The sequence below is a fragment of the Dromiciops gliroides genome, chromosome 2, assembly GCF_019393635.1.
Source record: "Dromiciops gliroides isolate mDroGli1 chromosome 2, mDroGli1.pri, whole genome shotgun sequence".
Taxonomy (NCBI): domain Eukaryota; kingdom Metazoa; phylum Chordata; class Mammalia; order Microbiotheria; family Microbiotheriidae; genus Dromiciops; species Dromiciops gliroides.
In genome coordinates this window covers 213,872,975-213,888,346 of record NC_057862.1, presented here as the reverse complement: position 1 = coordinate 213,888,346, position 15,372 = coordinate 213,872,975, and the positions used below count along the sequence as shown (strand labels likewise).

The 15,372-nt window shown below is 33.4% G+C and overlaps 1 protein-coding gene across 5 annotated transcripts in view; it reads right to left on the bottom strand.

The window, feature by feature from the left end:
- Window positions 1-15,372, bottom strand: part of PPP4R4 (protein phosphatase 4 regulatory subunit 4) — a 106,277-nt gene that overhangs the window by 55,803 nt on the left and 35,102 nt on the right. For 4 of the 5 annotated variants that reach the window (XM_043983572.1, XM_043983574.1, XM_043983573.1 and 1 more), the window contains 4 exons: window positions 4,664-4,811; window positions 4,097-4,170; window positions 1,719-1,825; window positions 572-679 (listed from right to left, as the gene is read on the bottom strand). In XM_043983572.1, coding sequence (XP_043839507.1) covers window positions 572-679; window positions 1,719-1,825; window positions 4,097-4,170; window positions 4,664-4,811 — 437 coding nt within the window. Of the gene's footprint in view, window positions 1-571; window positions 680-1,718; window positions 1,826-4,096; window positions 4,171-4,663; window positions 4,812-7,841; window positions 7,965-15,372 lie in introns of those variants that run through there. The other variant, XM_043983575.1, reaches the window with a different exon arrangement.

The window sequence follows — 15,372 nt, the reverse complement described above, 5'->3', positions numbered from 1 at the left end:
TATTCAGAATTAGTTCTCTTAGTTTGTTTCCAAGGTGTGCTTTTCCCTTCTTTCTTTATGGCTGTGGGTAAGGTAGGAGATGAAGAGATTAGCTGGGCCCATGATCTATTTTTTGAATAAGAGAATCAGATGTCCTATGTTAATACCTTTAAGCCCCACATAAAAAAGGGAGAAGAGAATGCCAAGATGGACAGCATAAACCTGGGGTTTCACAAGAAAAGATAAAAACAGGAAATCACTGTAAAGTCCATAAAACCAAGCTATTTATAACCATAACAGCAAGGCAGGTGAAAATATCATAGTTATGCTATAATAAGGGCCTTATTTTGAGAAAGCCATGTGGTAAGGTAGTAAGGAGGCAGAATATCATAACATACCACTAATTTCAAATCCTATACTTAATACATTTTAAATGATTGGGGTTTTTGTTCTAGCTTTCAAAATAGTAGTAAGCTGGAGAAAAGAACAATTCTTACTATTTCACAAGTAGGAGTTCTTACAGTAGCACAGAGGCAAAACAATGGTTGTAGGACAATGATGGAAAAAAAGAACCTTTTAAAAGTATACTTACCCTATACCTTGAGCTATGATGTCTAACTGTCGACACATGCAAGATCGAACTTCATATTCTACATCTTGGCAGAGGGATTTCACCAGAGGAAGTATTTCTCTTTTAATGCTGAAGAGAAAAACAAACTTATTAATGAATGTAATTTTTATACTGATGTTCAAAAAATACACACAGTTGTACAAATGAAATAATTTAAATAGCAGATATGAATAGTATCATCTGCCTATGAACAGCACACAAACTGGAATTAATTTTTGTGATGATTAACTTTGTAAATGGTAGCTAAAATTGAAGAAGCAAGGTTGTCAGATTATGATGTCCAACATCCAGATACTAGCATCTTATTCCTTCTACTTGATCTGTCTACATTTTCCATACCATTTCATAATTTTTAAAAGTTGCATTACATATTCAAAATCTCTCACAAACACAAATTGTGCAGAATGATGTTGCTGAGTTACATGAAAAGGATTTATAATGGGAGAATTACTTTTTCATGTCATAGCTACCAATTTGAAATATCCAAAATGATGCTGTTTCATCTTTAGGAATATAATTATAAGGGGGCAGCTAGGTAGTGCAGTGAATAAAGCACCGGTCCTGGATTCAGGAGGACCTCAGTTCAAATCTGGCCTCAGATACTTGACACTTACTAGCTGTGTGACCTTGGGCAAGTCACTTAACTCTCATTGCCCTACCTCCCCCCAAAAGAATATAATTATAAGAAAGAATACAATGGGAAAAATAATATTTTAAATGTCCATAATATCTGAAAAAAATAAAATATCATAAATATAACATTTTTTCTGATATGTATCACACAAATGTATCATTAAAAATGTATCATGGGGGCGGCTAGGTGGCACAGTGGATAAAGCACCGGCCCAGGATTCAGGAGTTCCTGAGTTCAAATCCGGCCTCGGACACTTGACACTTACTAGCCGTGTGACCCTGGGCAAGTCACTTAACCCCCATTGCCCCGCCAAAAAAAAAAAAGTATCATGCATGGTAAATCTGTAAAACTGAAAACATCCATATTTTATACGCTATAAAATAATAAAAATATATTCTTATGAGATAATTAATATATACTTTATATTACTTAATTATTAAAATTATCATCAAATGAACATATAGAAATACTCACATATGGGCTTCAAATTTGTTGGACAATTTTCCTAAAAGTTTACAGCTAACTAAACGAGACTGGAGTGTTTGGGACAGCTGGGCCTTGGAAACAAGTGGATTCAAAATCTACAAAGAAAAAAAAATTGAAAGAAAATTCACATAATGCTATAAATATTTGGAATGAATTTCAACTCTTCTTTTCAATGGTTTTGATAGGGCAGCTAGGTGGCGCAGTGGATAAAGCACCCGCCCTGGATTTAGGAGTACCTGAGTTCAAATCCGGCCTCAGACACTAGCTGTGTGACCCTGGGCAAGTCACTTAACCCCCATTGCCCTGCCCCCCCCCAAAATGTAATTCAATGGTTTTGATAACTGTTTTTATATATTTTCCTTTTTCACCTTCAGATTCAAAATAATTAATAGCCCAAATTTCATCTTGTAATGCACACTGGTAAATAACAGAGTAAAGTACTTGTGGTCTTGGCTGCTAAGGTAGATACTATATATAAAATAAATTATGTAATTAGGCTCAATATTTTCTTTTGGTATCTGTAATAAAAAGGTAAAAAAAGGATGAATCTTCATAGCTATAGAAATAGCACATTTAAAAATAAGAACCATTTTTTACAAAACAACATTTCTATTCTTGTATTCAATGGCAATGAATTTAAATTATGGCCATAAGGAAAGTCTGCAATGATTTATGTATTCTGGGGTCCATTTAAAATAAACTTTCAAAAGAAAGGGTAGGCAGGGTAGCTAGGTGGCGCAGTGGATAGAGCACCGGCCCTAGAGTCAGGAGGACCTGAGTTCAAATCTGGCCTCAGACACTTAACACTTACTAGCTGTGTTACCCTGGGCAGGTCACTTAACCCCAACTGCCTCACCAAAAAAAAAAAAAGAAAAGAAAAGAAAGGGTAGAGTGATTAGGTGATTTGAGGGCTTTGAAATTTTTCTTCTATCCAAATTAAATTTATTTGCTTTTTGTTTGTTTTTATTTATTTTTATTTGCTCTTAAAGTTGTAAAGACTGCTGCTTAAAACATGTTACAATATAAGCAGTTCTCTGACAAATTATCACAGAATCAGGCCCTACAAAGTGCCATAAAGCTTATGGATTGATATTAAAAATAAATTGTTTTTTGGATAGAGCACCGGCCCTGGAGTCAGGAGGACCTGAGTTCAAATCTGGCCTCAGACACTTAACACTTACTAGCTGTGTGACCCTAGGCAAGTCACTTAATCCCAATTGCCTCACTAAAAACAAAAAACAACAAAAAAACAAAAACAAAAAAATAAATTGTTTTTTATAATGTATACCAAGCTTGGGTTGGGATGGAGAAATATATTCTAGTACCAACTCTACCACTGTGAACTTGGAGATATCACTATATTTCACCAGGCCTCAGCTTCCTCATCTTAAGGTCCATTATAGCTAAAAAAGTATGGCTGATGTTGCTAATGAAAGACTCTAACAACTATTTGGAAGAAAGAAGTATAAGAATCCCCTCCACATGTAATGATGACTAACACCAATGCAGAATAAAACACAAACAATAATATATTTGCTTAGTATGTGACTTTTCCACTCAATCATGGCTTTGGAGCTCAAAGGGGCCTCAGAGGTCATTGCTCCTCATTCAATATGTGAGGAAGATGAGGTTAGTTATAGGATAATGGGAAAGTCACTTTCCTCCTCTGTAAATTGAGGAAGCTGTACTAGATGATCTCTAAGGTTCTTTTCTGCTCTAGATCTAGGACCCTCTAATGCCTAGAGAAGTAACTTGCCCAAGGTCACACAGGTTAAGTGGCAGAGATACCATTCCAGCCCAGGAAATCTGACTCCCAATCCAGTATTATTTCAACTGTACCATGCTAACTCTTCTAAAATGTTATTATTGTTATTTTGAGGTAGATATTGGTTATCTTTCCATTTTTAAATGTTAATATTACATTCAAATATGCAAAAATACAAATAAGCTCTTTTAAATGATACCAAAAATCTTCTGCATATGGAGAGCTACCTAAATGTTTGGCATCATGCACACAATTATCAATATGTTTCACTGAAATATTCCCTTTTAGCTAAGCATTTTGTCATTTTAAAGCAGTCATAAACTAGAGTACTAACAAAAACCAGTTTGATGACAAAGAAAGGAAAAATGGTTCAAATTAAAACCCTTTTTTTTCACTGAACTGTGATGAGGAAATATTCCCAAATGTAACTTGGGTTGTAATACTTTTCCTATTTATAAAAATATAGTTTATAGATATTATTTAAAGATTGAAAAGAGAAAATAATTTATTGAAAAAGGACAAACACATTTTCTACTTTGCTCCTCTATTAAACTACTTAGAGGTAGAAACATTAATAATACTAAGAGACAGAAAAAATTACCTCATGTCTTAAGGTTTCTTTTGGCAGCGATTCTATTACTGATAGAAGAGTTTCCAGCCAAGCATTACTGACACCTGTTAAACATACATATATCAAGTTACTTCAGCTATCATATTCATAATATTTGCTTCAACTCGTTATATTAATAATTACAATAATTTTAATGATAAAAATTAGAAAAATATGTGTCAGTGTCTTTCCTCCTTTTTGTCCCAATCAGTATTTGAAAAAATATTGCTAGTCTCAAACAAAAAATTCTGGCACTGTTTCATCATTTTTGTCTTCAAATAAAATTATCTGTATTTGTTACAAAATATAAATAAAACTAGTTTTGTTTTTTGAAGAAGAAAATTCATGAAATTAACTTATGAGGTAATAGATTTTCAATTTGTAAAGATATTAGATGTTTATCTGCTATATTTGAGGAAAGTCATACTACTTTAAATTATACTACCATTTGGCAGAATTATATCACCTAATTACTATAAATCAGCATTTCGGCTTCAAATTATCTTGTAAAGCCTGTATACAAACAACAACAAACATTCACAGAAATAATCACCTGACCTGCATCCCTGTGCTCCACATGCTGTAGAATGATGTGTAGGAACGAGTGGGAATAAGTTTGAATCGGCACTGATTCCTCTTGTAGAATGGTCAAAAATGAAGCTGCAGCAGTTAATTGCATTTCCACCCCTGCAACATGCAGGACTTCCTGTATAACCATAAAGAGTAAGGATGCTATTTATTCCCAGTACAGATCAGAAATAGTTTAAAATACAAATTCAGTATCGTAGGAATCAGACATGTTTTTTCATTACTTTCTTTAAGAAAATTATTTTCTAACTAAATAATATTAATTTGATCCAACAAGCCTTTTAAAATAAGAGGGATTGAGGGATTACGATATTGTATAGAAATTAAAGTGATATCTTGAAAAATGCAAATGAAACATAAATGTTTAAGCACATTAAAGAGTGTGGGTGTTATTTCATGTAATATAGTTAGTTTTTCATCTATATACAGGAGAAGCTGTCATCCAATTTAACACAAAAAAAGGCATGACTCACCAGCCAATGTACATTTCACCTATTTTCTACATTACAAAAAAGAAAGTTTTATACTTGTGAAATAAAAATGCAAGATACTAAAACACTGGGAAAGGGTTTCTATTTTCCTTATAATCAGTTGGCAGAGGCATAAATAAGAAAGGTACAAGAAAGAACACAAAAGTTGCAAGAATTAGTTATTTAAACTAAATGACCAATTTCATTAGACATGTTTAAGGAGTAAATGAATGCTCAAAAGTAAAAATCATCATTACATTTATTTCCACATGTTAAAATAAAAATTTCTTCATAGATAATTAGCATAAAAATAATGGACACACTTTATTTAGTAGTATAGAAAAGGTAATATGAGAGGTGCAGTAACACTGGCTCTACCTAGATAGAATTTTGAATAAAGAACTTAGAGCTATAATGGATTTTAGAGGTCATTGTGGTACAGACCCATTATTTTTGCCAATAAGGAAACCAAGTGACTTCAGTATTTTGGCTTCTTGTTGTAGCCCCTCTCCATGACTTTGGAGAGCATGTGGAAAACCAGAGTTGCAGAAAAAACCTTTAAATTTTACTATGTATATTTAGTCATAGTAACCAAATGAATTTCACTTTAAAAAAATTCTGTCTACAGAAGAGTTTGGACATTTTAGATGGTACTTTTATAATATACTCATCAAGATTATGTTCAGAAAGACAAAGTGTTTTGGCAATATGACTGTATCTTAACTCACTCTTTCACTTAAAACTATTTATCATCTGTTCCTAGCCTTTTATCCATACTTTCCACAAATATCTTGAAGTTGTACCTTGAAACTATAGCCTTTATAAAGATTTCTGAGCAAAGCCAAAGAACTGAAAGGGGGGAGCAGATTGAGGAAATAAATATGTATAACCATAAAATCATAGATTCAGAAGTAGAAGGGACCTTAGAGGCTGTTGATTGGAGCCAGTCTCTTCAATTTACAGATGAGAAAACTGAGGTACAGAGTTTAAGGGACTTACCCATGGTGCTACAGCTATTAGCTATATGGGAGGCAGAATTTGAACCCAAGTCTCCCTAACTATACAACTTACACTCTATACCCTAGATCATGCTTCTTGAAAATGATAGAAATATGTGCTCACTTCTCTTACCATAACCCCACTACCCCACCAGGAAACTACTATCTCTTGTTCCTTCAGAATTCATGTAATTACTCACTTCCCATTCAGATGGTTTAACACAGAATCTTGTCAATGTGGGGCCAATGTTACTGTATTTCTCATAGAACATTTGTTATACAACTTTATAAACACAGAAACCAAGAGTGATTTGAAAGTTCTGTTATGTGAATCTTATAGTGCCTATCAAAATGTTTGGTATAGTTAGACAACAAATATTTGTGGATTTATTTTTTTAAATGTTATTGTAAAGATAACCCCTCATTTTAAGGGGAAATATCAGACTTTCCTACAGTCAGTACTTAAATTGTGCCTGAAAATAACCTAAGTAATATTAATTAAAACTGAGGTATTTTTGTTCTTGTTTTTTTGAATCTGCACCTTTGGTTATATGTTCTACCCCCAACTTTCCCAGGAAACTATCCTGAGCCTGTGGTATAACATAGTCAACCTATATTTTACCTTCTATCATTTGCCACATTTAAAAAAAACAATTCCAAATGATTAACCAAACTGTTTATGATTGGTTTTCTTCTTTATAGCTATAATAACTAAATTACCCAAGAAACAGATTTCACTTTAGATTAATATGAGAGCAATAAAATCAGATCTAGTTTTCCAGATCACCCCACATGGTAGTGTTTTGAGATCTACCAGTACCCTCTAAAAAGAAAGATAGATTTGGGAACCATTTTCAAAAACCTTTGTATACTATATACCCAGAAAACCAGGCAAGCTACCATTAAAAAACCAACCAACCAAACCCAACCAAACAAAAACAAAAACTCTTTGGCCAAGCACTTATGTATTTGGTTTAAAAAAAAAAGAAAAACAAAAAGCAATATTTCACTGGGTAGTTATTAAAGCCCTTTAGAAGATCTAGGCCAAAAGGAACACTCAGAGGGAATAGGTGCATGATTTAAAGCAAAAGCTGTAACTAGCATCTGACCAAAAGTACTCTTCACTGTTTTAACAGCAAGCATTACTTTGGTGCTGACAGTGATGGACCAGTTGAATTAGATATGGCCAGTATATAAATGCATCACTTAGAGATCTCAGAAGACAGAACTTTAATTTTCTTAAAAACAGAAAGGACTTTTAAAATGCAGTCCTAAAATGAGGAGTAATGCCTACAATGTGTAGTTGCTGTTGTAACTTCCAAGAGATGTAAATCTGTTCCCGTTAGAAGGTAATGAAAAAATCCTTGGGTTTCATACTTATGCAAACTTTATGTAAAGGAAGAAAATCTGAAGCTTTCCAACTTCATATCTTCATACTGGGTATCTTAGTCTTGATTCGCCTGAGGAAACACTCCCCCACCTAATTTGCTTTAATTTTCGAAAAATCCTCAAGAGTTATCTGGATTTGGATTTGTCTCTTGCTGTGCTGACTTCAACATCTGGGGCTGTCCACTGTTAAGAAACCAGCACAGACTAAGAGATTGTATCACCACTAAAAAGCAACTGATTTCTATTCTAACATTCTCTGAAAAATAATGAAAATAAAAGTTTGATACTTACCAGTTAAAAGAACAGCTCCAAATGAGTGTTCTCCTCCACAGAGCCACAAACTCTGGATAAACATATGTGAGATCCACTTTCTCTGGACAAATAAGTGTGCCTCCTCATGGAACTCAGAAGACACTGAAAAGTAAATTCCTCTATTGCTTAAGTGCATGCCTTGATGCCTACATTGAGAATTGAATTGTTCCTTTTACATAAAAGTGTAGCTGGTATCTCCATTTCTATTCCACAAACATGAAATAGGCTATTTTGTCAAACCAATTCATTCAATTTATTGTCCCAAGCAAATAGAATAAATCCATATTCAAAAAAAGGAAAATGCTAATAAGTAACAAACACAGAAGTGGCTAAATTCAAGTCTAATGGCATTTTCGGTCAGCACAAATGGTCCTTCAGATCCTTCAAACTTAAGAGATTATTTTGAATAATAAATACCATAGATGTCTTACAGAAATACGAACTTAATCTAATGAAATAGCTTTTATGTCAATCAAGAACAGTCAGCTTTTTGAAATAATAAGATTGGTACATAACAGTGAAATTGCTTTGGGTTTGAAATGAAAACCAAATCTCAGACCCCAAGGACTTAGTGAATGTAATTCATGGTGTAAAAAATTGTAGTCACAATGATACCTCAAAAAGGCAAATTAAATCCTAATGTCAAGTCTCACGATAGATTTCAGTAGCTATAGTTCCTCATCCATGGGAGCTATGATTCACTATGGTTAGCTTAGTCCTTATCAAATACAAACTGAATTATCAAGGCCTTAAAAACCATAATTCCAATAACAGACTATTATAGATATCTTAATATTTGGGTTCATTTTCTGAAGAGTCTAAGTTTTGGAATTTTAATAGTTATTGGAAAATAATACAGAATATCATTTTCTCACTTTGAAATAATAGTATTTATGAATTATAAACACTAAAATCAGAATACATTGATTGGGGGGAAGCTAGGTGGCTCAGTGGATAAAGCACCAGGCCTGGATTCAGGAGGACCTGAGTTCAAATCTGACCTCAGACACTTGACACTTGCTAGCTATGTGACCCTGGGCAAGTCACTAAACCCTCATTGCCCCACAAAAACAAAACACACACACACACACACACACACACACACACACACAAACACAATACATTAATTAGGCAACCTTTTTTAAAAAATGGTGGCAGTTCCATTCTCTTCCCTCCCTCCCATTGCTGACCTGCCACTTGAGAGATCCATTTTTTAAAAAACCACTGAAAATCAAAGAGGAAATTAGAGACATTTAAAAGTTTAGTGTCTGTTGAGGTATGTGCTTAAATTATCATTAAATCAATGTTTTGTTAATTATGAAGGTTGATAAGGAAGCACAGTTAAGGGCTTAGATCTACATAAGATGTCTTGTAACCAGATTAACATTAAAGATGATATTTTACTCATTCATCCAAAAATTCATTTACCAATCACCTATTGTGTAAACCCAATATTATGTGCTTGGTGGTATGGGGTATATGAAAGAAATAAAAGCCAAAAAACCCTGTCCTGGAACTTACACTCTAGTTTTGATTAGAAATATGGTACTATAATATGCATTAACTCCTCCAGAGCACACATTCCCCCCATCATAATTCAAAAGTGGTGAGAGAGAAAACTCAGCAGGAGCCTTTTGGCTGAATAAAGATCAAAATCATTGATTTTTTATCAATAGATACAATTATAAATGGAAAAAGCTTAAAATACATATTAAATATCACATTAAGAATAATTATTCCCTGGGGCAGCTAGGTGGAGTAGTGGATAGAGCCCTGGAGTCAGTAGGATCTGAGCTCAAATTCATCCTCAGACACTTGACACTTACTAGCTGTGTGACCCTGGGCAAGTCACTTAACCCCAATTGCCTCAACAAAAATAAACAAACAAACAAACAAATAAACAAACAAATAAATAAATGAAAAAGAGATCCTTAAAAAAAAAGATTATTCTCAAGTAATAAAATTCAAGGAACATAAATATGGGAAAATGTAGAAACTTGTATCTTATTTATTGGATAATTCTGTTGCCTTTCAAACAGACTGAAACTTGCTAATACAAACACAATTTCCTTTGAAATGCTTTTAGAGACAAACGCTTAAAATAGTAATAATTCACATCATTGAAAAAAAAACTTTTGTAGTCAAACAAACAATTCTGGTAGAAATCCTTAAATTATAATAAAATGAATTCCTTATGAAAATCTATGAAGAAAACAATTAAAAAAAATTTGAAATCTATAAATAATAATAGAATTCAGGCTAGTTTTAATGAAATATCTTTTATGCTAACAATCAGCCTAGAAAAACAAAGGTTTGCATGAAAACAGAGTAGAAAAACTACCTTGAAAGTATAGTTAAATAATCTAAAGTCACCAAAATTACAGTAACAGCAAATTAATATAGATTTTTTAAAATACTGGATTAAAACCTAGGAGGCCTAGGTTTTAATTTGCTTTTAATCAGCTGTATGACTTCAGTTATACTCTGTACTTAATCAACTAACAACCTCTCTCTACTTAAAAGATTCCTCATTAGAAAAATAAAGAAGTAGGACACAATGATCTCTAAAGTTCCTTCCAGTTCTATGAAGCCTGCTGTACGGACAACCAACAATAGCCAAGATCATTTACTTGGCTGACAACATTTATTGAGTGCCTACTATATACAAGGGTCTAAACTAGGTGCTGTGAAGAAAACAAGGAAGACTACAGTACTTGCTCTTATGGCACTTCATAGTAGGGGCAAATGGGAGTTTTCCCATTTTCTTCCAACACTGAAACTTTTATTTCCTCTGGCAATTCACATGTACCACACCAGAGGACCTTTCAAAACTCCTGGGCTCCTCTGAACAATAGCCTTTGGGGTCCTCAGTTTTCTCTTTTGTCTACATTCAAAAGGCTCAAAAACTTAAACAAAAGGTCCTGGGGTCAAAAAAGATGTGGAATATCTTAGTAGGAAGAAGAGAGAAAAGTTAAGAAGAGGTCCATAGCAGATATTTATTGGATGTTGCTTTGAGACCCTCAACAGTAAGGGCCAGCTTCTGTTTGCTTTGGAGCTCTTGAACAAATTGCTAATGTGCCCCTCTCCCCCCTTCCTCCCCCACTTTCCTCCCTCTCTCCTCTTCTTCCTCTTCCTCCATGACATGGCTGATTCCCAAATTTTATATCTATATGTGGATCTTTCTGATTCTTTGGGAATTCATGACATTTAAAATAAACTCATTAAACCACTCTGTACACATCTGATTAATCATCCATTTACCCTATCTAGCTTAGATCAACACCTCCTGATATCCACTACCCAATTAAAAGGCATTATTAAGTGCTTACTATGTGTCAGGAACTGTGCTAGTTCCTGGGATATAAGTAAAATTGAGACTTTTGTCCCTGTCAAGAATTTGATGTTTCCCTAGGGAGATACAATAAATATGGAGTTTTATGACCAGGGAAGGGAGCTTTGGCCTACACAGTTGCAGAGATTGTAAGAGAAGGCAGCAAGTAGAAGATGGTTATATCCTTTAATCATTTTTCTGTGAAAAAGGTGAAGAGTACGATGGGGAAGGAGGGACAGAGGGAGGGAAGAGTACATTCATGGCAGCAGAGCATGTGGCAAGATGCCCATGCTGGCTAGGCCCTGGGGTGGATGGTTAGATAAGATGGAGTCTGGTCTGAGTGGGGAAAGGGGAAGTGCCTCATCGTTTAGGGCTGTCTAGATACAGAGAAAAATGAGGCCACAGAAGGTAAGTGATTTGGCCAGGTAATGGAATTCTCTCCTTCCTCAAATTATTCTTTATTTCTTTGTCCATACTTTGTATTTACTTATGTGTATGTTGTGTTTCCCCTGTCCACCTATGTAAGCTCCTTGAGGGCAGAGACTGTTTCATTTTTGTTAATTTCTTCTGCTTTGTTACGCATTTTGATATTTGATCTAGCAAGTCAGTGGTCTGACTATACTGAAACTGTTGATCCAGAAATGACTCCTGCATAATTTCAGGAACTCAGAAAAGATAAAAATGAGAAAATATGGCATGTAGAAATGGAAATAAAGGTAACAAAGATGGGGAAAGTAACTGGATTAATCCAAATAAACACATAGGATGTCTGTGCCAGAAGTATCTTAATTTCAAAAATACCGAGAGACTGATTTTCAGGATATCTGAAAGGGGACAGGGGGAATATGCTACAGTTTTGAAAGAAATCACAGATATTATTACCAAAAAGTAAAAATAAATAACAAATACAAACTTGTTATGCCTAGTCAACCATTTCTATATAATCTTCTGTAGAACAGTCTATACGCTTATTGAGGACATACCTAATGAAAGTATGGGAAGGAAACAGGTTTTCATAAAAAATACTGAACATCAGGCTATATATTTTCAATAACATAATTGACTGAAAGCTTCAGAGAATAAAAGCTATTATTGGATATATTGTTTGTTTGCTATAAAAAGAGCATTTAATTCATTAGAGTAAAATGTTACCTTAATAGGTTTTCCTCTAACACAGTATTTTGTGTAGTATTAAAATATAAAATTTCTTGAAAGATGCAGCTACAAAGAGCTTTGTTCAATGGTTTTCTGATTATTAATATCAAAACAAAGCATAAAATTGTAAAGTGACTGCACAGTTCTTTGTACATAGTATTTAATGTGCTTATTTTATTGTATTCTTGCAGCTTAAAAAAAAGATTTTTGTCTTACTCCATTTCATTTAATTATAATCCTGATTGTCTTCGTCTTTCCTGCTACAACTTAAGCCCTCTTCTTCTCATTCTGATCTCATTGTCTCCATCACTTAATCTTATTTCCTTTAGACAAAGAAAACTTTTATTAAGCACCAACTATGCCCAAAGTCCTATGCTAGGTGCAAAAATCCTAAATAAAATACTAGTTAGGAGACTACAACAACATATCACAAAAATTACACATTGTGACCAAATGGGATTCATAGCAGGAATGCAAGGTTGTTTAAAGTAAGGAAAACTATTAACATAATTAATTATATCAATAATAAGTAACAAAACCAAATGATTATATCATTAGAAGCAGAAAAAGATTTTGACAAAATACAACATTCATTCCTATTAAAAACATTTGGAAGCATAGGTATAAATGAATTTTCCCTTAAAATGATTTGAAGCATCTACCTAAAACCATAAACAAGCATTATTTGTGATGGGCATAAACTAGAAGCCTTTCCAGTAACATCAGGAGTGAAACAAGGATGCCCATTATCAGCAGTATTATTCAATATTGTATTAGAAATGCTAGCAATACCAGTAAGAGTAGAAAAAGAAACTGAAGGAATCAGAATGGGCAGTGATATAATAAATTTATCTCTTTAAGAGTAGACAATCTAATGATATATTTGGAAAATCCTAGAGATTCAATTAAAAAGTTAGCTGAGGGGCAGCTAGGTGGTGCAGGGGATAGAGCACCAGCCCTGGAGTCAGGAGTACCTGAGTTCAAATCTGGCCTCAGACACTTATCACTTACTAGCTGTGTGACCCTGGGCAAGTCACTTAACCCCAACTGCCTCACAAAAAAAAAAAAAAGTTAGCTGAAACAATTTTTAGCAAAGTTGCAGGATATAAAATATACCTACATTTCTATATATCACCAACAAAACTCTGCATGAAGAGATAGTAAGAAATACCCCATTCAAAACACCTGCCAAGACAAACCCAGGAACTACATGAACATAATTATAAAACACTTTTTTACAAATAAAGTCAGATTTAAATAATTAGGGAAATATTAATTCATGGGTGGGCAGAACAAATATAATAAAAATGACAATTCTACTTAAACAAATCTACTTAGTCAGTGCCATCCCAAATAAATTTACAAAAAGTTATTTTATTGAGCTAGAAAAAATAATAACAAAATTCATCTGGAAAAACAAAAGGTCAAGAATATAAAAGGAACTAATGAAAAAAAAATTTAAGAGAAGGAGGTTTACCAGTACCAGATCTTAAAACTATAAAATCTTAAACTATAAGGCAGTAATTATCAAAATTATCTGGTACTGGCTAAGAAACAGCAAGCTAGATCAGTGGAATAGAGTAAACATACAATACACAGTAGTAAATGATTACAGTAATCTTGTGTTTGATAAATGTAAAGATTTAAGCTTTTAGGATAAGAACTCACTATTTGGTTAAAAAAAACATGTTGGGAAAACTGGAGAGCAGTCAGGCAGAAATTGGGTATAGACCAATATCTTACACCATATATGAAGATAAGGTCAAAATGGATACATGACCTAGATATAAAAATAGATACACAAAAATTAGAACATGGAACATATTACCTATCAGACTTACATATAAGAGAAGAATTATGAATAAACAAGAGATAGCATTGTGGTAAAGTGAATAATTTTGGTTACATTAAATTTAAAAGGTTTTGTACAAATTAAACCAATGTAGCCAAGATTAGAAAGAAAGCAAAAAACTGGAGAAAACATTTATAGACAGCACAGAGGAAAGGTCTCATTTCTCAAATATATAGAGAACTGAGTCAAATTTATAAGGATATGAGTCATTCTCCAATTGACAAATGGTCAAAGGCAGTTTTCAGATGAAATTAAAGCTATATATAGTCATATAAAAATACAGTAAGTTATTATTAGAGAAATGCAAATTAAAACAACTTTGAGACATCATCTCACCTATCAGATTGGCTAAAAATACAATAGAAGAGGAAAATGACATATGTTAGAGGGGATATGGAAAAACTGGGACAATAATATACTGTAATCTAGAATTATGCCCAAAGATTTATTAATCTTTGACCCAACAACACCTATGCCCTTTGACTCAACAATACCACTACTAGGTCTGTTTCTCAAGGTGATCAGGGGAACAGGAAAAGAATCTACATGTTCTAAAATATTTGTAGCGGCTTTCTTTGTGGTGGCAAAGTACTGAAAACTGAGATGATGACCATCAATTTGGAAATGGCTAAACTGTGATACACAATTGTGACAGAATATTGTTCTGCTATAAGAAATGATGAGCTGGTTGATTTTAGAAAAACATGGAAAGATTTTCATTAAATAATGAAGAGTGAAATGAGTAGAACCAAGACAACATTGTATACAGTAATAACATTATTGTTCAAAGAATAACTGTGAACAACTAAATTATTTGGAGTATTATAAATACTCCAACTACAAAGGTTGTAAAGGAAGATGCTATTCACTTCCAGAGAAAGAAATGCTAAATAAAAGTACACATAATATGGTTTTATATCTATATCTGTATCTGTATCTATAAACAGAGATAGAGATAGAGATAGAGATATCTGTGTGTATGTGTTTGTGCGTGAAATAGTAGCCTTCTCTAGTGCAGAGTGGGGAAGGAGAAAGGGACACAGTTTGGAGTTTAAAATGTAACAAAAATAAATAAATTTAATTTAAAACAACAGAAATTTCTCTGTTAGAATACAATCATTTAATCTTTTAATAATGCTATTCAGTGCTCAAGACATTTAGCATTTCCCAAA